Source organism: Stenella coeruleoalba (assembly GCF_951394435.1).
Source record: "Stenella coeruleoalba genome assembly, chromosome: 6".
In the NCBI taxonomy this organism is placed as follows: domain Eukaryota; kingdom Metazoa; phylum Chordata; class Mammalia; order Artiodactyla; family Delphinidae; genus Stenella; species Stenella coeruleoalba.
Genome location: NC_137151.1, coordinates 67,131,597 through 67,155,998, shown reverse-complemented (window position 1 = coordinate 67,155,998; position 24,402 = coordinate 67,131,597). Strand labels below are relative to the sequence as shown.

The window sequence follows — 24,402 nt, the reverse complement described above, 5'->3', positions numbered from 1 at the left end:
AAATGCTGCAATTTGCTTTAGGATTTTGTAGTCAGGGCTCAGCAGCGGCCCTGGAACTTTCTAGAAACCATGCCCTCTTCTACAAGATGAACCCTGGATAGTTTCCCTAAATATGTGAATTCGCTGATCAAAATTTTCTTAGATTTCCCACCTACTGTTTTAAAACAAAGAACTGCTAGACCACACATAACAGCGCAGAACACCGGTAAAGATTTTCTTTTTTGGAAAACATTCATAAAGTTTTATTTCCATCCCCCCCCAACTTATTTTCTTAGCTCTTTTATTCGATAATCACTCCCATTCTGTAGACGGGGAGAGGCACACCGGTTTTTTTGCACAGTACAGAGGGGCAAGAAAGACGCGACTCTCAACTTTTCAGTTCCATTTTGAGAAATGATCGCATCGAACTCCTGAGAAACGACAGCCCAGCGAGAGCAGAAGCATTTCTCTCCAGGCTGGGTGTGGGTCGGAAGCCAGGCGCGCTTCCGCGAGAGAGAGGGGGAGTCAGGTGGCAGCGGATCGGGCGCGGGAGCCAGTGCTGCGCGGCGGGGGCGCGTGCGGGTGCGCCTCCCTCCGGCCGGCTCGGGGAGGCCACCCCCGCGCACGCCAGTCGGTCGGCCGAGCTCCCGCGCAGCGCTGCTATCCGCTGGTGAGCCAGCAGCGCCCGGCGCCCGCGTCTCCTCCCTCGCGCGCTCGTTCCCTCCCCAGCCCCTCCGCCCCCGCCCCCGCCCCCAACCCCTGGCAGTCCCTCCCCCAAGCCTGCTCCCGCGGCCGACGCCGCCGCCGCCGCTACCGGAGGCGCAGGAGCCTCGCGATAGTGTTTGCACAGGCGGCGCGTGACGCCGCCGCCGCCTGTAACTGATGCAGAGGTTACCCCGCCGCCTCAGCCGCCACCCACCACCCGCCGCCGCCGCCGCCACCCGGGCGACGCCGGGGGCCGACGCACTGCAGAGGTGCCGGCAGGTTCCGCCCGCGGAAGTCTTCTCTGCCGGCGCAGCCCGCGCTCCGCCCGCTCTCCGACCCCGGCCCCAGCGGGCGCCCCCTCGACACCTCTGCCGCCGCGCTCCTTCCCTCTGCCTCTTCTCCGGCGCGCCCGCCGGCTCCCTCACTTCTCCCCCTTTTCCTCCTCCCCGTCCCCTCTCCTCCCCTCACCTCTACCCTCCCCACCTCCCCCCTTCTCGGTTTCCTCCCCCATCCCCTTGAATCTCCCCTCCCTGCCCTCGCTCTCTCGCTCGCCCTCAGCGCGGCCCCCGCCATGACGGAGGCGGGTGCCGGTGCCGTTGCCGTTGCCGCCGCTGCCGTCGCAGGGGGGGAGTCGGGTTCCCAGAAAGTAGCTTGATGAGTGTCCAAAGTAGCAGTGGAAGTTTGGAGGGGCCGCCATCTTGGTCCCAGCTCTCCACGTCTCCAACCCCGGGCTCGGCGACGGCGGCCAGGTCCCTGCTGAATCACACGCCGCCATCCGGGAGGCCCAGGGAAGGTAAGCGCCGTCGCGCCCGCGCCCGCTCGCGGGCCTCCCCTCCTGCGCCGCGGTCCCAGCGCCCCCGCGTCTCCTTCCTCCGACCCCGGGGTGGGGGAGGGGGCGAGGTGGACTCGAGGCCTCCCGGCTCCTGGGAGGTAGTGCTCCGTGTGTGGGTGGTGGTTCGCGGGTGGCTGAGAAGACCGACGAGGGGGTGCGCGCTGGAGGGGCCGGAGCGAGGCGCGGCGCACAGACTCGCCTGGGCTTCTTAAGAGCCAGTCCTGCTGGGATGGGAAGCCTGACCCCGGACGCGAGCCCCTTTCTGCTCCATTTGCTAGTACACTCAGTACTCTTAACCTCCTGGCCTCGGGTCTCTGGTGGATTTTCCCTCTTGGTGAAGCATTCATCCTCGAGCCCCCTCCCCTTCCCTCGCGCACTCCTCCCCTAGAGGCGGTCCCCGCTCTGCGAGCTTTGCTGCCCAGGACCTGGAGGATGCCTCTCGTTTGCAGGGTCTCTGCCCTTTGGGGGGAGCCTCTGAAATTATCAAAGCCGACTTTGATCCCTTGCCTGGCCTCCTAGAGCAGTTTAAACGACAGACTGATTCGTGGGCAGGCTTTTAAAACCATCCCTCCAGATGGTTGCAACTTTGCTTCGCCATCATCTCCTGCGTGTTTGTGCGTTCTCTCTCTACTGCAAGTAGGCTACGGTTCTTTGACAGGGTCGTGGGTTTTGTGGGAAATATCTGCGTAAAGGTTACTGCAAACACGCACCAGATCGGTTACAATTGTTTTCTAAGTTTTCTGGCTTCTTGCATGCAAGTGTGCTGCCACCAGATGTAGCAGTTACACAGCTAGTAAGACATCGGAGTGCTTTTGACTAAAATTTCAACTTGCTGTATTTAACTTTAAGTATACGACATAAAATGAAATTTGGGAGAATTGTGGGGGAAGAATAAATGTGCGTAGAATCACGTTTAACGCTCTTTTGTCTGGAAAACGTTTAGCGGTATTCATCAGCAATTGGTAAATGGGTTGTTCACCGCCGGTTGTGTCACACAGGGAGATTGTAGCCACATTTTCAGAAAAAACGTCTGGAAGTCCAGTAGTCTAGTGAATCCTTTAAAGATACCAGGAGCTTTGATTTATGCAGGAGTCGGTGGGATTAATTTATCTTGAAAATATCTGTCAATATTTACGACTCAGAGCCTTGACATTTGTTAATCAAGTGGTTTGTGCCCTGAATCCAGTGGTTCAGGCACAGCATTCTTTGTCATTTTGTTCCTGTGAGCATGTGTGAAAGTGACAATAGGCTCAAAGATTGGTATGAATTTGCTCTGGAAAATTCAGGGGAAGGTTTGATTTATGGCATCCATTAAGCATGCTGAATACATTGACATGACATTTCTCCTTTCCATCTCACCCCCAACCCTGAGTTCTGATTATTAGAAGATAAAAGTTTATTTATTGACTCACTCAAATTTAGTACACCTGGAGATTTTTCTTTTTGCATTTGAAAATTTGTAAATGAATGTTTTAAAATCTATTTTGTAAACAGCAGTTGGTGCTTTTAGCATGCTTTTACTTTTGTCTGTACTTTCATTAAGATGCTTAATGATAGTGTTAGGAATGGTATGTAATGAGTGATAGTAAATGATGGTCTTGGGAAAGACTCTTTTAAGGCTATATCTTTTTTTCATTCATTTCTTAAATATTTGCTGAGCCATTTCTGTGAGCTAAGCACTGTGCTAGATACTGAGGGCATATAGTGTCGAATTGCTCATCTGTAACATCTGTAATTAATAATTTGGGGGCTGAAAAATCTAGATTGTGAGTTTCTGAGGTTACTGCAACTCTAGTTAAAAAATTTTCATACTATTCTGCAATTTTCCTGATGTTTTAAATTTTTCAGGGGTTGGAATAATTTAGCTTGACCCTCCAAATAACCAGAAATTTTGTCCAGCAGTTTGGATTTTTATGTAACCTGAATAGTGTGTCTCTATTTACTAATGAAATAACAGGACATGCTTTTGTGGAAGTTATACTTCACACCCAAGTACCTGTATGGTGACAGTGGTACATTGCTTTTTTTGACCAACCAGGAAGTAAGTTAAAACTGTTAATTCTCTCTAGGATTATATATATTCATCTTGAAGCTATAGTTTCAGATTTCACAAACGCTAATAGGAATTGCATATATGAAGCCCTAGGTATCAAGATGGAAACATTTTCTTTTGAGTGTGATCCCAGTTTTTATTTTAACAAGTGCTTTGCATCTTTTCCAAGTAACATTAGTATGTTGTGTAAAGTGATGTAAATTGAGAGCTTTGATTGCTGGTGACTGATAGATAGTAAGAACCATTACTATTAATGGAACTTGAGTGTGTGTATCAAGGAGAGAATAAACTTTGTTTGTTTGTTTCTTTCTTTTTTTTTTTTTTTTTTTTTTTTGCGGTACTCGGGCCTCTCACTGCTGAGGCCTCTCCTGTCGCGGAGCACAGGCTCCGGACGCGCAGGCTCAGCAGCTATGGCTCACGGGCCCAGCCGCTCCGCGGCATGTGGGATCCTCCCGGACCGGGGCACGAACCCGTGTCCCCTGCATCGGCAGGTGGACCCTCAACCACTGCGCCATCAGGGAAGCCCTAAACTTTGTTTCTTGAAAAGTGGAGCAAATTTAATATATAATAGAAAATTTTAAACTTAAAAGAGATACACACATGTGTATATGTACATATATAAAGTTACATATGTGAAGAACTCCTTTTAAGCAAACTTTACTTTGAAAATGGGCTATTTTCAAAGTTGTTCCATAAGTATCTATAAGCCTAACTCATAAGAATTAGGAATTTATATGATATAGTATAGACTTCTTTCTTCCCTTGGAGTGCCAAACCTTTTCCTTTATCAATCTTAAAATTCTCTGAGAGGTGCTCAGCAGTGTAGCTCTAGATTGCACATTGGGTCTTTTAAACCTGTGGCCAAATTCTCTATCCCACTTTATCTTCTAATCTGTGAATAAGGATGTGGGAAGTTAAGAAATTAAATTTTCAAATAAGGTCAGGTTTGTTTCCGAGGAACCTGGTGTGTGTACTGGCTAGATGAGCAGGTGGTTTTTTTGCATATCAATACATAGGTACTTTTGAATGGGTTACTGCTAAGAGTCAAATAAATGGTTATACAAAAGACTTGGCTTTTCTGTTTCATCTTGCCAGATATGAATAATTTGCTTTACTTTTATATAAATAATGAAAGTAGTTTGGTCAAAAAGATAATATTGCAGTTTAAATAAACTTGCTCTCTGTTTCCATATTTACAGACTGCATCCTTTAGACAAAAGAGTTAAAGTATTTGACTCCAGATGATTGAGTAATACCTGTAGGGAGATGTTAACAGTTAAGTGTACCAGATGGCCCTTTAATTTCTTGAAGTCACCTGCTGGAGCAAGACAGGGTTGTATGTTTAAGGATTCTAGCTCATGAATATATAGATATGTGGTAGGTGCCTCCCTTACAGAGGCATATGTACATATTAGAGGAGAGAGGGAAATCCAAGATAGTTAGAAGTCTGTGAATCTGCCCCTGAGAAATAGGCTGTGCTTTAGCCTTTTTGGTCTCAGGACCCCTTTACTCCCTTAAAAATTATTGAGGAAGAGATTTTATTTATGTGGGTTATGTCTATTGATATTTACTGTATTTGAAATGAAATAACTTCAAAAATGTTTATCTAACAATAACAATCTGATTACATGTTAACAAATTTTAAAATGAAAATAGTCTAAAACAACAACTTTAGTGAGGGGACTTCCCTGGTAGCACAGTGGTTAAGAATCCGCCTGCCAATTCAGGGTACACCGGTTTGATCCCTGATCCGGGAAGATCCCACATACTGCAGAGCAACTAAGCCCATGCGCCACAACTACTGAGCCTGCACTCAATGAGAGCCTGCATTGAACCTGCACTCAATGATAAGCCCACGCACCGCAACTAGAGAAAGCCCGCGCACAGCAACGAAGACCCATTGCAGCCAAAAATTAAAACAAAAACACGCTTCAGTGAGGCTGGTGGCATTGTTTTATATTTTTACAAATCACTTTAATTTCTGGCTTACTAGAAGACAGCTGGATTTTCTTCTTTCAGTCTGTTGAGATATATTTTGATTGAGGCATGTGAAGAGAATCCAACTTCACATAGATACGTAGTTGCAAAAGAATTAATTTTTTTTTTTTGCGGTACACTGGCCTCTCACTGTTGTGGCCTCTCCCGTTGCGGAGCACAGGCTCCGGACGCGCAGGCTCAGCGGCCATGACTCACGGGCCCAGCCGCTCCGCGGCATGTGGGATCTTCCCGGACCGGGGCACGAAGCCGTGTCCCGTGCATCGGCAGGCGGACCCTCAACCACTGCGCCACCAGGGAAGCCCAAAAGAATTGTTTTAATAGTCTTTTTGGAAGTTATTCTTTGATATTACACCAAAATTCGACAAGTGGCAGTTTTTTTAAAGGTACTTGTGATGTGGAAGTACATTTTATCCCGGAAGTGTCTTCAGGACCCACAAGAAATCTGTGGACCATACATTTAGACTAAAGAAGACACTAAAGGGTGGGAAAAAGTATAGCTGTTTTCAGGCATTTCAATCACATAAATTGAAGAGAGAATGTGTTCATTATGCTGTTATAGAAGATGGACCAGCAGGTGAAAGTTAGGAAGGCGCAGAATGAATTCAGCATCATTTATTGAGAAGAATGTAAAAACTGTATAACTACTAGACTTGGCCAGCAATGAAAGAACTGCTTTAAAGAATTTAAAGCAAACTACGGAGACTTTTTTGGGGGAGGTAGAGATAAATTCTGTAGATTCTTATTTCGTGTGCTATTAGATTAAGTGACTTAAGGTCCCATCCAGTTAGAAATTGCAAACATTCTGTGATTCTTTGAAAATTCGTAAATATAGTTAAACTGTACTTACATATCCATGAATGTTTTTGAATATTCTCTTAAGTCAGTAGCATGAAACTATCATTGACTTTATTAGTCTTTTGCATTTTTATTGTGCTTTTCCTCTGAGGATTTTTCTGTATTTTCTGGAATCAACACTGTCAGTCTTGAAATCCTGATGAATTCCCTGTGAAATATAATAAACTTTGAAGACATTTTAGGGAATCAGATGCTGCTTACGATACAGTTTAGTAGAGTTGTCATATACTTGGGCACAGAATTTTAGAATGCTGTGGGGGGCTGATTTTCAGTTCAGAAAGAGAAACTGTCAGCAGTCTGTATAGTCTTTCATTTGTAATTGTGTATGTGATTTCAGAAGTAATGTGTTTAATCTAATGGTTTTAAAGCTAGAGAGTCTGAAAAAAGGATGCATGAAGGCAAAGCGTTTAAATTGATCTCTCTTGAATTTAAAAATGCATATTAAATAAAACCAGAACATAAAGTGAAGAATTTAAATTCTCATCTTATTGAGAGAATTATGCATGTAATAGCTATCATTACCTATAGCAATTCATATTTTAATTTAATATGGAACATAATTTCTTCTGTGAGATGTATTGAAAGGTTAGATTTTAGGTGCTGGGAAGTCAAGGTTAAACTCCTGTAACTTTCTTGGGGTCAACTTAAGTGTAGTAAGTGACATAGCTTGAGACTTCATGTATTTCTTGCGTTTAGACTTAAAGCTCATTTTCTATAGAAGAGCCATAGGATTAAGTCATTTAGTTTAATAAACTCCTTCATGCTCTTTAATAATTTCCAGAAATCTTAGAATAATTTAGAGGAATGGTGAAGTAGGAGAAGTAGTATGGTAGAGAAGAGAAAGTGCATTGATAATTGGAATCCAAGTGTAGTCCCAATTTTGCCATTAACTAGCTGGGTGACTTTGGGCAAGTTGCCTATCTCTCTGCTTCAGTTTCATAAAATGAGAATTACAGAGCTGAAAGGGACCTTGGAAGCAAATGAATCCAAACCTCTCATTTTACAGATGGGGAAACTTAGATAATTTGCCCAGGCTTTTACTGTAGGAGAGGTGGGACCAAGATTCAGTTTTCTGACTTTCAGCTTAGTGCTTTCTCCATTATACTTTGTGGCTCCTTTTCATCTGTAAAATGAGGGAGTTGAATTCGAAGCCTTCAGAGTTCTCTAACAGCTCAAAAATATTATTTGTTTGACATTAGCACTAATTATAATTTACTGGAGGAAAGTTTGTAGCTTTTATTTATTGGTGAAAGAAATGTTTCTTGAAGAAGCAATGTGACCTTTTCAAGGTTATGTTATAATTTGTTAAGAGAAGATACTCATCTTCATTATTACCAAAAGATTTTTAAGTTTATTTATGAGCATTGTAAGCAGTAGTATGCAAGGTGATCTTGTCTTTTTAATGATCTATATTCTAAAATACTGTTATGAATATATTAAAAGCTGTGTAAATTACATAAATAATAATGTGGTGCCCTGAAGTGAAGTAACTAGGTGATTGTTCCTCAGAAATTATTTCTGGGTTGTTTCCCCCCGAGTTAGATTCCTCTGCTCCTTAGTGTCATATAGGATTGTCTATTTCATAGCACCTTTGTCATACTACCTTTTATTATAGTTTTATTTTTTTGTGTACTAGACAGAAAGGTCTTGAATTCAGAGACTATGTTTTGTTCATTTCCATATTCTCAGTGTGTAGTAGGATGTCCTCGAGCAGGGGTCCCCAAACCCCGGGAGACCGCTGCAGCTGTGGTCTGCAGCCTGTTAGGGACCTGTTAGGGACCGGGCTGCGTAGCAGGAAGTGAGTGGCGTTGAGTGAGCAAAGCTTCATCTGCTGCTCCCCATCGCTTGCATTACCGCCTGAACCATTCCCCACCCCTGTCCGTGGAAAAATTGTCTTCCACAAAACCGGTCCCTGGTACCAAAAGGTTGGGGACTGCTGCTCTATAGAGGTGGCACCTAACGAAAAGTTTTGTTGAAGATCTGTTAAAGCTTTTTTTTTTTTTTAAACGGAGTGATTATATACTTAATATGCACGTATTTCAGACCCAGGGAGATACTCATTTTAGTAATTCATAGGCAAGTTATATTTTAGAGAGTGATAATGGGTAACAATAATAGCTAAAGTTCATTGTTTGTACATGTTAATTCATTTAATTCTCGTAACTCTGTGAGGTATATACAATTATCATTCTCATTTTACAGATGAGGAACCAAAGCACAGAGAAGTAAAGAAACTTGCCCGGTATGACACAGAGTAGTAAATGTTAGGGCTGAGATTTGAATCAAGTCTGCATTTTAACCACTGGGATATATTGCCTAAGATATGGAAATTTAGTTTTGGGTAATTTCTTAGTTTTTCCTTAAGATATTTTAATTTACTAATCAGTCTTTTAGGCTCATTCAGTTTACTGGTAAACTTTGTCATTATTATTTTTTTGCATGAGTTTTGTATGTATGTGGAGATAAGATTAAAAAGAAGAAAAATCCAAAACCAATTTGTACAGATCTTACGTTTCATGGAAAATGTTAGAGGTATACTAATGAAAAATCTTACTTTCATATTTAATAATTAAATTGGGATGCCATTTATCTTAATATTTTGACCTCATACGCTCACCACAGCAATAACAAATAAACATTAGAATTTGAATGGAGAATTTTTGACTGTCCATATAGGAATAGTCCACTTATTGTGGAGGGTTTTAACCTGGTGCATGAGGCTCTGAACAAAATTGAGATGCTTTAGTGGCAGATGTTTGAGTTTTATTAGTATTCAATATGGCAGGGAAAGGAAGCTTGAAGCTTAATCTGATTCATCTTATAAGAAGTATTTTTTAAAACACTTAAAGCTTTAATTACCTTATTGCATACAAAACAGATCCCTTGGTAACATGTATTATTTAGTGTATCTAATGAGAGAAAGAATTTGAAAGGGTTGATAGGAATTCAAAGCATGATGTAGAAAGATGCAGATCTGAAATAGGTGGTAGGTTGTGAAACTTAAATCTTCTCAATGTGGCTTCGCTATTAGGTTTGAAATTTTGTGAATTTCACGAAGACAGGTTATACCTCTATTTAAGTTAAAATGCTTGTATGCTACAAAGATGCAGTGCAAAGCCAAATATGAGTGGTTTGGGGGGCTGACATAATATTTGTTCTCCTTCATTTATATGGATTATTAAAAGTTCGTTCTGCTCATAAATTTGTACCTTTCCCTGGAAACTAGTTTAGTTGGAGAAATGACTTCTAGGTTTAAATTAAACTTTAACCTGGTATTTGCTGGTATTGTGTTAAATGTCATACATTGTGATTTCAGAATTCCACACTTGACACTATGTATGTGCTTCTTGTCTGATGGTGAATATGGTGCCTCTGGAGAAGGTCAGGGGGATTTGCATGAGGCCAATCAGATTCATCCTGTCTTTCATGAGACCTGAGGCATGTTTCTTTTTTTTTTGACAAATAGGGTATTTTTGCTTTTTTAAAAACATAGTTTTTCCTTTTTCTGTGCACAGATTTTAAAAAACATCAGTGAAGTTACATGGTTTAGTTAACTTTGTATATATATTTTTGCTTATCTCATTTATTTAAAAGATACATATACTTATTAATGATAGGACTTGTTCTAGGCACTTTGTAAATAGTAACTCATTTACTTCTAACAGTCATGAAGTAGGTACTATTGTATCCCTATTTTACAGATGAGGAAACTGAGCCACAGAGAGGTTAACTAACTAACCCAAGGACACATAGAGAATATGTAGCAGAGTCAGGATTCAGACTAGGCTCCTGAGTGCATGCTCTTAACTGTTATACTATTCTGTTAGCATTATTCCACTGAATTTTAACCACAGGGATACTGAATGGATGTACTCTAATTTAGTTAACCATTCTTCTTTTGGTAGTGTGTTAGTCATGATTCTTTTGCTTACCTGTGATAAAAACTTAACACAAGCTTTGGTAAGTTAAAAAAGGAATTTACTGGTTCACGTAACTGGGAATTGTATGTGTGGAGGAGGATGGAATGGCTTTGGAAACAGCTTAGATCCAACATCTCAAATAATGTCACTGAGCCTCTTTGACTCCATTTCTGGGTTCTTCTAGCCTCTTGCTTCTGGAGCCCAGTCACATACCTTTGGCTTAGCAACCACACTTGACAGACAAAACTTTTTCCTAATGTCCACATGTCACTTCTGGGTTGATGCTGATGTATTATGATTGTCAGTTCCTTAACCAGTCACTGGTACCTGGGAGATGTACAGCAAGGTAGCCACTCTGGCTGTAGGTAGAGTGAGTTGAGGAATCCACAGAAAGCCATGATTGACGGACCGCTGAAGGTCACACAAATTAGGTGAATGGTAGTTTTCCTGAGGAATGGATCATGGTGAACAAAAACATCTTAACTACCATAGTTAGTTATTTAGGTTATTTCTTTTCTTTATACTTTTACTTTTTGGCTACAATAGATATTGATATAATATCTCTGAGTAAAAGCTCCCCCCACCCCCCGAAGAGGATTCCCAGTGATGGAATTATCAGGGCAAAAAGTATAAAACAATTAAAGGCTTTTGATAACTATTGCCAAATTATTATTTGAAGAATTGTGTTCCACTCATATAGCAGCAATGCATGAGATAGGCATGTATTTTTGAACCAGGCGGGGTTCACCTCATCCTAGGAATTACTGGGCTTAAATATTATTAACACAGTGCCTTGCAGTTAACCAAAGGGTTGCGATCTTCATACTGAACATGTATCTAATCCAGTTTATCAAATGCTTTATTATATTTTCTCCAGGCATTTCTCTCACTATTTAAAAATTTTTCATTTTATAGTTTTAAACAACAAACCCAAAAGGCTAATGAATGGCAGTCCTCGGCAAGCTCTTGGCCCCCTACTCCTCTTTCCTATCAGTGTCTCCTACTTCTCTGACCTAGTTGACAGCATTATACTTAGTTTTTTATACTTAGATATTGGTACCTTATGTTAGAAGCATTATTATGTAGAAGTAGTTACAAGCACATATTTGTTAGATTCCGGATATCAGTTTAGGTTTTGCCACTTACTGTAGTAAGTTACTTGACCTCTCCATGCATCTGTAGATTTTCTTTTTTTTTTTTAAATGCTTTTTTTTTTTGGCCATGCGCCTTTAGGGATCTTGGTTCCCCGACCAGGAATCAAATCCGTGCCCCCTGCAGTGAAAGCGTGGAGTCTTAACCACTGTACTGCCAGTGAATTCCTAGGTTTTCTTGATTGTAGGATGAGATAAGAGATAGTAACTATTTCATAAGGTTGTGAGAATTAAATGAGAAATTTGTGGCGTGTTAACAAGTCAGTATGTGTTAACTGTTACTAGTATATTTAGATACAAGGATGCTTTAGAATTAAAAATTTTTTCTTCTTTGTTTCAATGTCAAGAATAGGGAACAAGTACCATCTGGATTAAGATCGTTATGACCAGAGTACACTTGACATACATAGATTGTCTCCCTGACTTTTTGAAGAATTCTAGCAGGGTTGTGTATGACAGAGGCAGATTTCAAGTGATAATCATAATTGTTAGTCTCATTTCTTTTCACTATATAATATTGTGGTATTTATTATACATACAATTTTTCTTCCTTTGATTTATTTCTTTATTTTACATTTTAAGGATTTGCTTTACTGGGCAAAAGGGCATGAATTTTTTAATGTCATTTAATGTGTATTGTCACTATTGTTTTCCCTATGGGATAACCAGGATTTTAAAATCTGTTATTGCTTCTCAGAAGTGAATCAATTGTCAGAGCTTTAGAGTTTTATAGAAACCTTATTGGCATAGTCTGTTTATTCATTCAGCAAGTATTTTTGGACCTGGAGCATAGCACTGGGTAAACAAAGGTATGTAAGATATAGTCCTTGTCTCCTAGGAGCTTGGGCAGAGTCTAGTGAGGAAGACTACAATTCATAACATGTAATTTATACTTAAAAAAAAAACCACTTTGTGGGTCAGATAAAACAATTTGTGATGCCAATTTCAACTTCTCATATAAACAGAATTATTACGTAATGTGGTTGTAGCCTATCCTATATCAAGGTGTTCTATTCATTGGTCATTTGGTTGCTAGAAAAAAACTTTAGCAAAACAAATTTATTATTAGAAGGATATAGGGCTGAGTGTCTCTTAGAACCCATTTAGGTCTCAAGGGGACTGAACTAGAAACTGGAAATTCAGGAACCACAGTAGCACTATTCTCCTGTGGATCATAGAGCAACCCTCTCCAGTGCTGTGAAGGAAAGTTTTTTAAAAAGGAAAAGTGGGAAGGAAGGAAATTGTATTTCTGTCAATAGGTATGAACAGAATATTCCCTAGAGAAGGGAATTAGACAGTTTTCCTCCAGTTTAACTATTAATGTTATCATTTGGTTTCAGTTGGTATGTCTTGATTGCTAGTGAGATTGAACTTAAACTTAATATTTATATCAAAAGCCCAGTCTTTAAAAAATTATTACTCTCTAAAGTTCAGGTACTCTAATTTTACTGTGATTCAGTTGATTTTATTTTTTAATGTTATATGGTGCTTTACCTTTCATTATTGTATCACAATATTAATATATACAGAAAATGCACACGATAAATAATGCTCAGTGAATTACTATAAGTCGATGTACGTAACGACCACTCAGTTAAGAAATAGAACATAGGCAGCATTTCAGAGCTCTCTTCCTGCATTCATCAGTCATTCACTACCTTCTCCCTTCCCTCCAAAGCAATCACTATTCTGACTTAATTATGCCTGTTTTGAATTTTATATAAACGGACTCATACAGTATATATATTTTTTCTAGCTGCTTTTGTTTCACGTATGTTTTAGAGTTTCATCCATGTTAATTCCTGTAACTGTTGTTCACTTTCATTGCTCTATATTACTTGTATGTGTATACCACAGTTTATTTATGCAATCTGTTGATAGATGTTTGGGTTGTTTCCACTTCTCTATTATGACTAATAATGCTGTATGAACATATTTATACTTGTCTCTTCATGTACTATTAATTTCTGTTGAGTATATACCTAACAGTAAATTTACTGGGTTATAGGCTATGTGTGTGTTTGCCTTTAGTAGATACTGCCAGTTTCCCAAAGTGGTTGTAACAATTTACATTCCCATGAACAGTATATGAGAGTTCCCATTGCTCTACACCCTCACCGACAGCTGGAATTGTTAAAATTATTTATTTTGATATTCTGGTGGATATCAGGTGTTATTTGTGGTTTTAATTGTCATTTCCCTGATGAGTTCAGAGGTTTACCATTTTTTCATAAGTTTATTGACTTTTGGATATATCTTGTGAAGTACCTGTTCAGATCGTTTGATCAGTTTTCCTTTGTGTTGTTTCTCTTTACAAAAATAAAAAATTAATTGAAGAAATTCTTTTTGTATTTTGGATAAGTACTTTTTTTTTTTTTTATTAACACCCCTCCCCAGTTCTGTGGCCTGTTCCCCCACTCCATTATGGTATTTAAGAAGTATCTCAATACATGAAAAATGTTTTCCTATGTTTTCTCTTTTTTAATATAGGCATTTACAACTGTAAATTTCCCTGTAAGCACTCAATTAATTCACCCTGTAAGTTCTTTTTCTTTTTTGTAAAATGTTACAGTATATGCTGATATATTACACAAGTTGTAAAACACACAATATAAAAATGTGCAGAGGTTAATAAATAAATAAATTTAACAATATTTACAAATCTTTTTTTTAAATTTTAAAATTTTATTATACAGCAGGTTCTTATTAGTCATCCATTTTATACACATCAGTGTATACATGTCAATCCCAATCTCCCAATTCATCACACCACCACCGCCACCCCCCACCGCTTCCCCCCCTTGGTGTCCATACGTTTATTCTCTACATCTGTGTCCCAATTTCTGCCCTGCAAACCAGTTCATCTGTACCATTTTTCTAGGTTCCACATATATGCGTTAATATACAATATTTGTTATTCTCTTTCTGACTTAATTCACTCTGTATGACAGTCTCTAGATTTCTTCCACATCTCTACAAATGACCCAGTTTTGTTCCTTTTTATGGCTGAGTAATATTCCATTGTATATATGTACCACATCTTCTTTATCCATTCATCTGTCGATGGGCATTTAGGTTGTTTCCATGACCTGGCTATTGTATATAGTGCTGCAGTGAACATTGGGGAGCATGTGTCTTTTTGAATTATGGTTTTCTCTGGGTATATGCCAAGTAGTGGGATTGCTGGGTCATACAGTAATTCTATTTTTAGTTTTTTAAGGAACCTCCATACTGTTCTCCATTGTGGCTGTATCAATTTTCACTCCCACCAACAGTGCAATAGGATTCCCTTTTCTCCACACCCTCTCCAGCATTTGTTGTTTGTAGATTTTCTGATGATGCCCATTCTAACTGGTGTGAGGTGATACCTCATTGTAGTTTTGATTTGCATTTCTCTAATAATTAGTGATGTTGAGCGGCTTTTCATGTGTTTCTTGGCCATCTGTATGTCTTCTTTGGAGAAATGTCTATTTAGGTCTTCTGCCCATTTTTGGATTGGGTTGTTTGTTTCTTTAATATTGAGCTGCATGAGCTGTTTATATATTTTGGAGATTAATCCTATGTCCATTGATTCATTTGCAAATATTTTCTCCCATTCTGAGGGTTGTCTTTTCGTCTTGTTTATGGTTTCCTTTGCTGTGCAAAAGCTTTTAAGTTTCATTAGGTAGCATTTGTTTATTTTTGTTTTTATTTCCATTACTCTAGGAGGTTGATCGAAAAAGATCTTGCTGTGATTTATGTCAAAGAGTGTTCTTCCTATGTTTTCCTCTAAGAATTTTATAGTGTCCAGGCTTACATTTAGGTCTCTAATCCATTTTGAGTTTATTTTTGTGTATGGTGTTAGGGAGTGTACTAATTTCATTCTTTTACATGTAGCTGTCCAGTTTTCCCAGCACCACTTATTGAAGAGACTATCTTTTCTCCATTGTATATCTTTGCCTCCTTTGTCATAGATTAGTTGACCATAGGTGCATGGGTTTATCTCTGGGCTTTCTATCTTGTTCCATTGATCTATATTTCTGTTTTTGTGCCAGTACCATATTGTCTTGATGACTGTAGCTTTGTAGTATAGTCTGAAGTCAGGGAGTCTGATTCCTCCAGCTCCATTTTTTTCCCTCAAGACTGCTTTGGCTATTCGGGGTCTTTTGTGTCTCCATACAGATTTTAAGATTTTTTGTTCTAGTTTTGTAAAAAATGCCATTGATAATTTGATAGGGATTGCATTGAATCTGTAGATTGCTTTGGGTAGTATAGTCATTTTCACAATATTGATTCTTCCAATCCAAGAACATGGTATATCTCTCCATCTGTTGATATCATCTTTAACTTCCTTCATCAGTGTCTTATAGTTTTCTGCATACAGGTCTTTTGTCTCCTTAGGTAGGTTTATTCCTAGGTATTTTATTCTTTTATGTTGCAGTGGTAAATGGGAGTGTTTCCCTAATTTCTCTTTCAGATTTTTCATCATTAGTATATAGGAATGCAAGAGATTTCTGTGCATTAGTTTTGTCTCTTGAAGCTTTACCAAATTCATTGATTAGTTCCAGTAGTTTTCTGGTGGCATCTTTAGGATTTTCTATGTATAGTATGTCATCTGCAAACAGTGACAGTTTTACTTCTTCTTTTCCGATTTGGATTCCTTTTGTTTCTTTTTCTTCTCTGATTGCCGTGACTAGGACTTCTAAAACTATGTTGAATAATAGTGGTGAGAGTGGACATCCTTGTCTTGTTCCTGATCTTAGAGGAAATCCTGATCTTAGAGGAAATTCAGTTTTTCACCATTGAGAATGATGTTTGCTGTGGGTTTGTCATATATGGCCTTTATTATGTTGAGGTAGGTTCTCTCTGTACCCACTTTCTGGAAAGTTTTTATCATAAATAGGTGTTGAATTTTGTTGAAAGCTTTTTCTGCATCTTTTAAGATGATCATATGCTTTTTATTTTTCAGTTCGTTAATGTGGTGTATCACATTGATTGATTTGCGTATATTGAAGAATTCTTGCATCCCTGGAATAAATCCCACTTGATCATGGTGTATCATCTTTTTAATATGTTGTTGGATTCTGTTTGCTAGTATTTTGTTGAGGATTTTTGCTTCTATATTCATCAGTGGTATTGGTCTGTAATTTTCTTTTTTGTAGTATGTTTGTCTGGTTTTGGGATCAGGGTGATGGTGGCCTCATAGCATGAGTTTGGGAGTGTTCCTTCCTCTGCAGTTTTTCGGAGGAGTTTGAGAAGGATGGGTGTTAGCTCTTCTCTAAATGTTTGATAGAATTCACCTACCTGTGAAGCCATCTGGTCGTGGACTTTTGTTTGTTGGAAGATTTTTTTTTTTTTTTCTGTACGCGGGCCTCTCACTGTTGTGGCCTCTCCCATTGCGGAGCACAGGCTCCAGACACGCAGGCTCAGTGGCCATGACTCACGGGCCCAGCCGCTCCGTGGCATGTGGGATCTTCCCGGACCGGGGCACGAACCCGCGTCCCCTGCATCGGCAGGCAGACTCTCAACTACTGCGCCACCAGGGAAGCCCTGTTGGAAGATTTTTAATCACAGTTTCAATTTCATTACTTGTGATTGGTGTGTTCATATTTTCTGTTTCTTCCTGGTTCTGTGTTGGAAAGTTATACCTTTCTGAGAATTTGTCCATTTCTTCCAGGTTGTCCATTTTATTGGCATAAAGTTGCTTGTAGTAGTCTCTTAGGATGCTTTGTATTTCTGCGGTGTCTGTTGTAACTTCTCCTTTTTCATTTCTAGTTTTATTGATTTGAGTCCTCTCCCTCTTTTTCTTGATGAGTCTGACTAATGGTTTATCGATTTTATCTTCTCAGAGAACCAGCTTTTAGGTTTATAGATCTTTGCTGTTTTCTTTGTTTCTATTTCATTTATTTCTGCTCTGATCTTTATGATTTCTTTCCTTCTGCTATCCTTGGGTTTTGTTTGTTCTTCTTTCTCTAGTTCCTTTAGCTGTAAGGTTAAATTTATTTATTTCAGATTTTTCTTGTTTCTTGAGGTAGCTTTTTATAGCTATAAACTTCCCTCTTAAAACTGCTTTTGCTGCATCCCGTAGGTTTTGGATCGTCGTGTTTTCATTGTGATGTGTTTCTAGGTATTTTTTGATTTCCTCTTTGATTTGTTCAGTGATCTCTTGGTTATTTAGTAACGTATTGTTTAGCCTCCATGTGTTTGTGTGTTTTACATTTTTTTCCCTGTAATTGATTTCTAATCTTAGCGTTTTGGTCAGAAAAGATGCTTGATATGATTTCAGTTTTCTTAAATTTACTGAGGCTTGATTTGTGACCTTGCCAAGATGTGATCTATCCTGGAGAATGTTCCATGAGTACTTGAGAAGAAAGTGTAATCTGCTGTTTTTGCATGGAATGTCCTATAAATATCAATTAAGTCTCTATGGTCTCTTGTGTCATTTAAAGCTTGTGTTTCCTTATTAATTTTCATTTTGGATGATCTGTCCATTGGCATAAGTGAGGTGTTAAAGTCCCCCACTATTATTGTGTCACTGTCAATTTCCTCTTTTATAGCTGTTAGCAGTTGCCTTATGTATTGAGGTGCTCCTGTGTTGGATGCATATATATTTATAATTTTTATATCTTCTTCGTGGATTGATCCCTTGATCATTATGTAGTGTCCTTCCTTGTCTCTTCTAACATTCTTTATTTTAAAGTCTATTTGATATGAGTATTGCTATTCCATCTTTCTTTTGATTTCCATTTGCATGGAGTATCTTTTTCCATCCCCTCACTTTCAGTCTCTGTGTGTCCTTAGGTCTGAAGTGGGTCTCTTGTAGACAGCATATATATGGGTCTTGTTTTTATATCCATTCAGCAAGCCTGTGTCTTTCGGTTGGAGCATTTAATCCATTCACATTTAAGGTAATTATCGATCTGTATGTTCCTATGACCATTTTCTTTATTGTTTTCGGTTCGTTTTTGTAGGTCCTTTTCTTCTCTTGTGTTTCCCACTTAGAGAAGTTCCTTTAGCACTTGTTGTAGAGCTGGTTTGGTGGTGCTGAATTCTCTTAGCTTTTGCTTGTCTGTAAAGCTTTCTATTTCTCCGTCAAATCTGAACGAGATCCTTGCTGGGTAGAGTAATCTTGGTTGTAGTTTTTTCCCTTTCATCACTTTAAGTATATCATGCCACTCCCTTCTGGCTTGTAGAGTTTCTGCTAGAAATCAGCTGTTAACCTTATGGGTGTTCCCTTGTATGTTATTTGTTGTTTTTCCGTTGTTGCTTTCAGTAATTTTTCTTTAATTTTTGCCAATTTGATTACTTCGTGTCTCGGCGTGATTCTTCTTGGGTTTATCCTGTATGGGACTCGCTCCACTTCCTGGACTTGGGTGGCTATTTCCTTTCCTATGTTAGGGAAGTTTTCGAGTATAATCTCTTCATATATTTTCTTGGGTCCTTTCTTTCTCTCTTCTCCTTCTGGGACCCCTATAATGCGAATGTTGTTGCGTTTAATGTTGCCCCAGAGGTCTCTTAGGCTGTCTTCATTTCTTTTTATTCTTTTTTCTTCTGTTCCGCAGCAGTGAATTCCACCATTCTGTCTTCCAGGTCACTTATCCGTTTTTCTGCCTCAGTTATTCTGGTGTTGATTCCTTGTGTATTTTTCATTTCATTTATTGCATTGTTTCTCTCTTTGTTTGTTCTTTAATTTTTCTAGATCTTTGTGAAACATTTCTTGCATGTTCTGAATCTTCGCCTCCATTCTTTTTCTGACGTCCTGGATCATCTTCACTATCATTATTCTGAATTCTTTTTCTGGAAGACTGCCTGTCTCCATTTAGTGGTTTTTCTGGGGTTTTATCTTGTTCCTTCATCTGGTACATAGCCCTCTGCCTTTTCATCTTGTCTGTCTTTATATGAGTGTGGTTTTTGTTCCACAGGCTGCAGAATTGTAGTTCTTTTTGCTTCTGCTGTCTGCCCTCTGGTGGATGAGGCTATCTAAGGGGCTTGTGCAAGTTCCATCCCGTAAGTTCTGATATGTTGTGTTTTTGTTTTTATTCATTTCAAGCATTTTCTAATTTTCCTTTTGATTTCTTCCTTTGACTTACTGGTAATTTAGGAGTATGTTAATTTCCACATATTTGTGAATTTACCAAATTTTCTTCTGTAATTGATTTCTAATTTAATTCCATTGTGGTCAGAGAACATACTTTGTGTGCTTTCACTTCTTTTAAATTTGTTGATTCTTGTTTTGTGGCCTAGCATATGGTCTCTCTTGGAGAGTGTTCCATGTGTGCCTTAGAAGAACACGTATTCTGTTGTCGAATGTAGCATTCTCTAGATGTCTTTTAGGTCTAGTTGGTTTATTGTGTTTGTTTTCTATTTCCTTTTTGTTTTTCTGCTTAGTTCTATTTGCTATTGAAAATGGAGTATTGAAATCTTCCAGCTAGTTTTGAATTGCCTTTTTCTCCCTTTGTTTCTGTCAGCTTTGTTTCAAGTATTTTGAAGGTCTGTTATAAGGTACACATATGTTTATAATTTTTATGTCTTACTGATGGATTGACCCTTTGTTATAAAATGTTTCTCTTCATCTCTAAAATTATTTTAGAAGCTGATATTAGTATATCCACTTCAGTTCTTCTGTGGTTGCTGTTTGCAGGGTCTTTTTCCATCCATTTATTTTTATCCCATTGGTGTCTTTGGATCTAAAGTGTGTCTTTTGTGGACAGTATTTAATTTGACATTATTCTTTTTTAATCGATTCCCACAGTCTCTGCTCTTGATTATGTTGCTTAGTCCGTTCACATTATATGTGTTTGTTATGGTTGGATTTATGTCAGCCATTTTGCTTTTTTTTTTTTTTTTTCTGTGGTACACGGGCCTCTCACTGTTATGGCCTGTCCCGTTGCGGAGCACAGGCTCCAGACATGCAGGCTGAGTGGCCATGGCTCACGGGCCCAGCCGCTCCGCGGCATGTGGGATCTTCCCAAGCCATGGTTCATGGGCCCAGCCACTCCGCGGCATGTGGGATCTTCCCGAACCGGGGCACGAACCTGTCTCCCTGCATCGACAGGTGGACTCTCATCCACTGCGCCACCAGGAAAGCCCTGCATTTTGTTTTCTCTGTGTCTCATGTCTTTTTATCCTTCTGTACCTACGTTACTGTTTTCTTCTGCATTGAGTATTTTCTATTGTAACATTTTAATTGCTTTTGTTATTTTTAATTCTTTTTTGAGTTATTTTCTTAGTGATGGCTCTAAGTTTACCTTATACATCTTATCAAAATTTGCTTCAGATTTACACTAACTTAATTCGAGCAGTATATAGAAACTTTATTCTTTATACAGCTCTACTCCATCCTCCCCTTTTTTTGTTATATATGTTGCTATATGTTACCCCAGAATAAATTGTTATAAATATTTTATATGATTTATAGTCTTTTTTAAATAAACTGAGATGAGAAAGGAAAACCCCTTTATCGTTTTTGTACTGACCTTATGTATTATTCCTGGTTCTCTTCATTTCCTCATGTAGGTTTTTTTTTTTAATCTTTATTGGAGTATAATTGCTTTACAATGTTGTGTTAGTTTCTGCTGTATAACAAAGTGAATCAGCTATATGTATACATTTATCCCCATATCCTCTTCCTCTTGTGCCTCCCTCCCACCTTCCCTATCACATCCCTCTAGGTGGTCACAAAGCACTGAGCCGACCTCCCTGTGCTATGCAACTGCTTCCCACTAGCTATCTATTTTACATTTGTAGTGTATATATGTCAATGTTACCTCATGTAGATTTGATTTATACCATATGACGTTATATCCTTACTCCAATAAAGTTTGTTTCCATATGTCTCCTTTGTGCTGTTACTGTCAAATATATTTTGTTTTCTATGTTATAGACCCAACAATACAGTTATATACATGTTGTATGTGTAATTGCTTTTTAAATTAGTTAAGGGAAGAAAGGAGAAGAAATACGCAGTTACGCTCTTTACTAGTATTCATATTTTCTCATTTGATTATTTTGTGTAATTCCTGTTTTTCATTGATATTCTCGCTTGATGAGACATTGTAATAATACCTTCCTTTAATTATTGAAACATGATTTCCTTTAGTTCTTTGAACATATTTATAATAGCTGCTTTAAACTCTGTCTGATGAATCCAACATCTGGGCCCTCTCAAAGTCATGTGCAGTCTCCCTGACCACCAGAGCTGATTGGTTTTGGCCTTGTTTTCTTTGCCTCTTTCCCTGATCTCCCCATTAAGCTTTTGGCTGGTCTGCCTCTATTGCTGTCACTGCCAGCTGTCAGCCTCCACTGACTGCTAGCTTATTGCTCTGTTGTTTTCACCGACATCCCAGGGCATAAATTGCTCCATAGATTGATTGTATTATTAAGTCAGGTCTCTGCAGAAGCGAAGTGTTGCCAGCCTTTGAGACTTGTGCTGCTTACCTTGAGGAATCTTACTGCCTTTTTCTTTGCCTAGTTCTCTCTGTTAAACTTCTAGCTGGTTTGTAGCTTTGCTTGTTGCTACTACTGTTGTGGAACTACCTGCTTCCTTTTAGTTATTCACCTCCAGGATCTCCATAGTTTTGGACATTGCCCTTAGAAATGAGGTTTCCCCCCAGTCTGTCCTAGTAAAGTCATTCTGTCAGGTGGGATGGACAGAACTTTCTGTTCCTAATGGTCTACCTTTTCCCCTAGGAAGAACCTCTGCCTTGCCTCAGTGAAATTAGGGTCAGAGGCAAGGAGATCACTTCTCTTGAAGTGACACCCACTCTAGGAGTAGTGTGCTGGGCAAGGAGAGTAAATCCAACTTTCATCTTGCCCCTCCTGGTAAAGAACTTCTGCCTTATGAGTGAGGAATTGGGACCTAGTGTTTTTGGCCTACTCCACCTGGAGAAGAGCTTTTCTGCCTTATAAGTGGGGGATGGTTGGATGGAGGGACCCCTGTTCTTTTCATCCAGGACGCCCTGGCATGGAGTTTCTGCAACATGGAGCTGGGGGGTGCAACAGTTGAGAGATGCCAGCAGCCTTCCCCTACTGGGGTGAAATTTTAGTCCTAGGCTGGAGTGTGGGAGCTCCTGTAGCACCTGTCTGGTGTAGAACTTCTGTCACCCTGAGTGGAGGGGTGTAATTGGGAGTGGCTTATGGCCCATATGTCATGGATACTTGCTGTTCTCACCTCTGTTTAGTATGTTTTCTTGAATAAATGTTTTTCCATTTGCTGTGTGCCCTTAGGACAATTTTCAGAGACATTAAATGGTTGGTTGTTTAAAAAATTTTCTTTTCACCAGTTAAATCGTTGTTTTACTGGAGAAATGGTCCACCGAGCTCCTCATGCCACTATTCCTAAAGTCCCACTCTCCGGTATTATCTTTCAGAAGCTTTGTTGTTATTATGCTTTTCATATTTAGATCTGTAATCCTTCCGAAGTTGATTTTTTTCTGTGTGGTGTGAGATGGGAGTAGGTTTCATTTCCCTGTGAGTGTCCTGATGTCCCAGCACAAATTACTGAAAAGAATTGTTCTTTCCCACTGTTTTGCAGTGCTACCCTTTTTTGTAAACCAAGTGTCTGTGCCTAGAGACAGGTCAGTTTCTAGACTCTATATTCTGTTTGTCTGTTTTTGTGCCGGTTTCATATTTCCTTAATTACTCTAGATTCATAATTAGGTTGATATCCAGTAAATCAAACTTCCCCTGTTTTTTGATAGGTGGAATTCTAAAGATGTTTTCCCAACATTTCTGTCCAAATTGTTCAGTTGAATACTAACCTAGGAAGTGCTATGAAGTGATTTTGCAGATGTAATTAAAGTTACTAATCAACAGACCTTAAAATAGTGCGATTATTTTGGTGGGTCCCATATAATCACACAAGCCCTTAAAAATAGAAAAGTCAGAAGAGAAGAAGGCAGAAGAAGGAAGCAGAAGAGGAAAGGGGCAGAAGGAGAGGTCAGAGGGATTTGACTCAGAAGCAATGAAAAGGACTTGACCTGCTGTTACTGCCTTTGGAAGGGGACCATGAGCCAGGGAATGTAGGGAGCCTCTAAAAGCTGAGACTAAACCCCGCTTGATGGACAGCAAGGAAATGGGGACCTCTGTCCTGCAGCTGCTTGGAACTTAGTGTTGCCAACATCCTAAATGAACCTGGAAATGTATTCTCTCCTAGAGTGTCTAGACAGGAACACAGCCTGGCTGATACCTTGGTTTTATCCTTGTGAGACTCTAAGCAGAGAACCAGCTGAGCCATGCTGCACCAAGATTTCTGACCCATAGAAACTGGAGATAATAAATGGGTGTTTTAAGCTGCTAAGTTTGTAGTAACTTGTTATTAGGACAGCAATAGGGAATTAATATACACTTTATTGATTTTCTTCAACATTGCCTTGGCTATTTTTGGCTAATTTCAAAAACCAAACAAATAAACACATCAGTCTGTTGGGGGTTTCATTGAGATTACACTGAATCTATTAATCATATCTTTATAATAATGAGGGGTATAATTCATGTATATAGTGTATTCCCTTCATCATTTTAATAATGTTTTATAATTTTCTCTAATAAACTTGCATAATTACTGTTGCACTTTTAGATGTTTTGTTTTTACTTTTTGATGTTATTGTAAATAGGATCTCTTTTTAACTTTTATTATTTTCTATTTATTGCTGATATGTAGAAATCCAGTTAATTTTTGCATATCGACTTGGTAACCAGCAACCTTGCTTATAATTCTGATAAGTTATCTCAGCTAGATTCATCTTCTATAAACATGCGACCTATGAATGATAATTTCATTTCATCTTTTCCAATCCTTATACTTAATTTGTTTTTCCAGCCTTATTATAGTGACTGTGACCTCTAGTACAGTATTGAATAAATTGGTTATAGTGGGAATCCTTATGTTGTTACTAATTTTAGAAGTGGGGGGAGAATTTTTCAGTATTT

At 39.2% G+C, this 24,402-nt stretch overlaps 1 protein-coding gene across 2 annotated transcripts in view; it reads left to right on the top strand.

Moving 5' to 3' along the window:
• The window catches only part of TLK1 (tousled like kinase 1), a 214,316-nt gene that overhangs the window by 57,445 nt on the left and 132,469 nt on the right, over positions 1-24,402 (top strand). Inside the window, exon 1 of one of the 2 annotated variants that reach the window (XM_079924294.1) lies at positions 1,195-1,477. The exons of the other annotated variant lie outside the window; for it this stretch is intronic. Within the exon in view, the coding sequence (XP_079780420.1) occupies positions 1,339-1,477 (139 nt within the window). The 5' untranslated portion in view covers positions 1,195-1,338. Of the gene's footprint in view, positions 1-1,194; positions 1,478-24,402 lie in introns of those variants that run through there. 2 annotated transcript variants of the gene reach the window in all.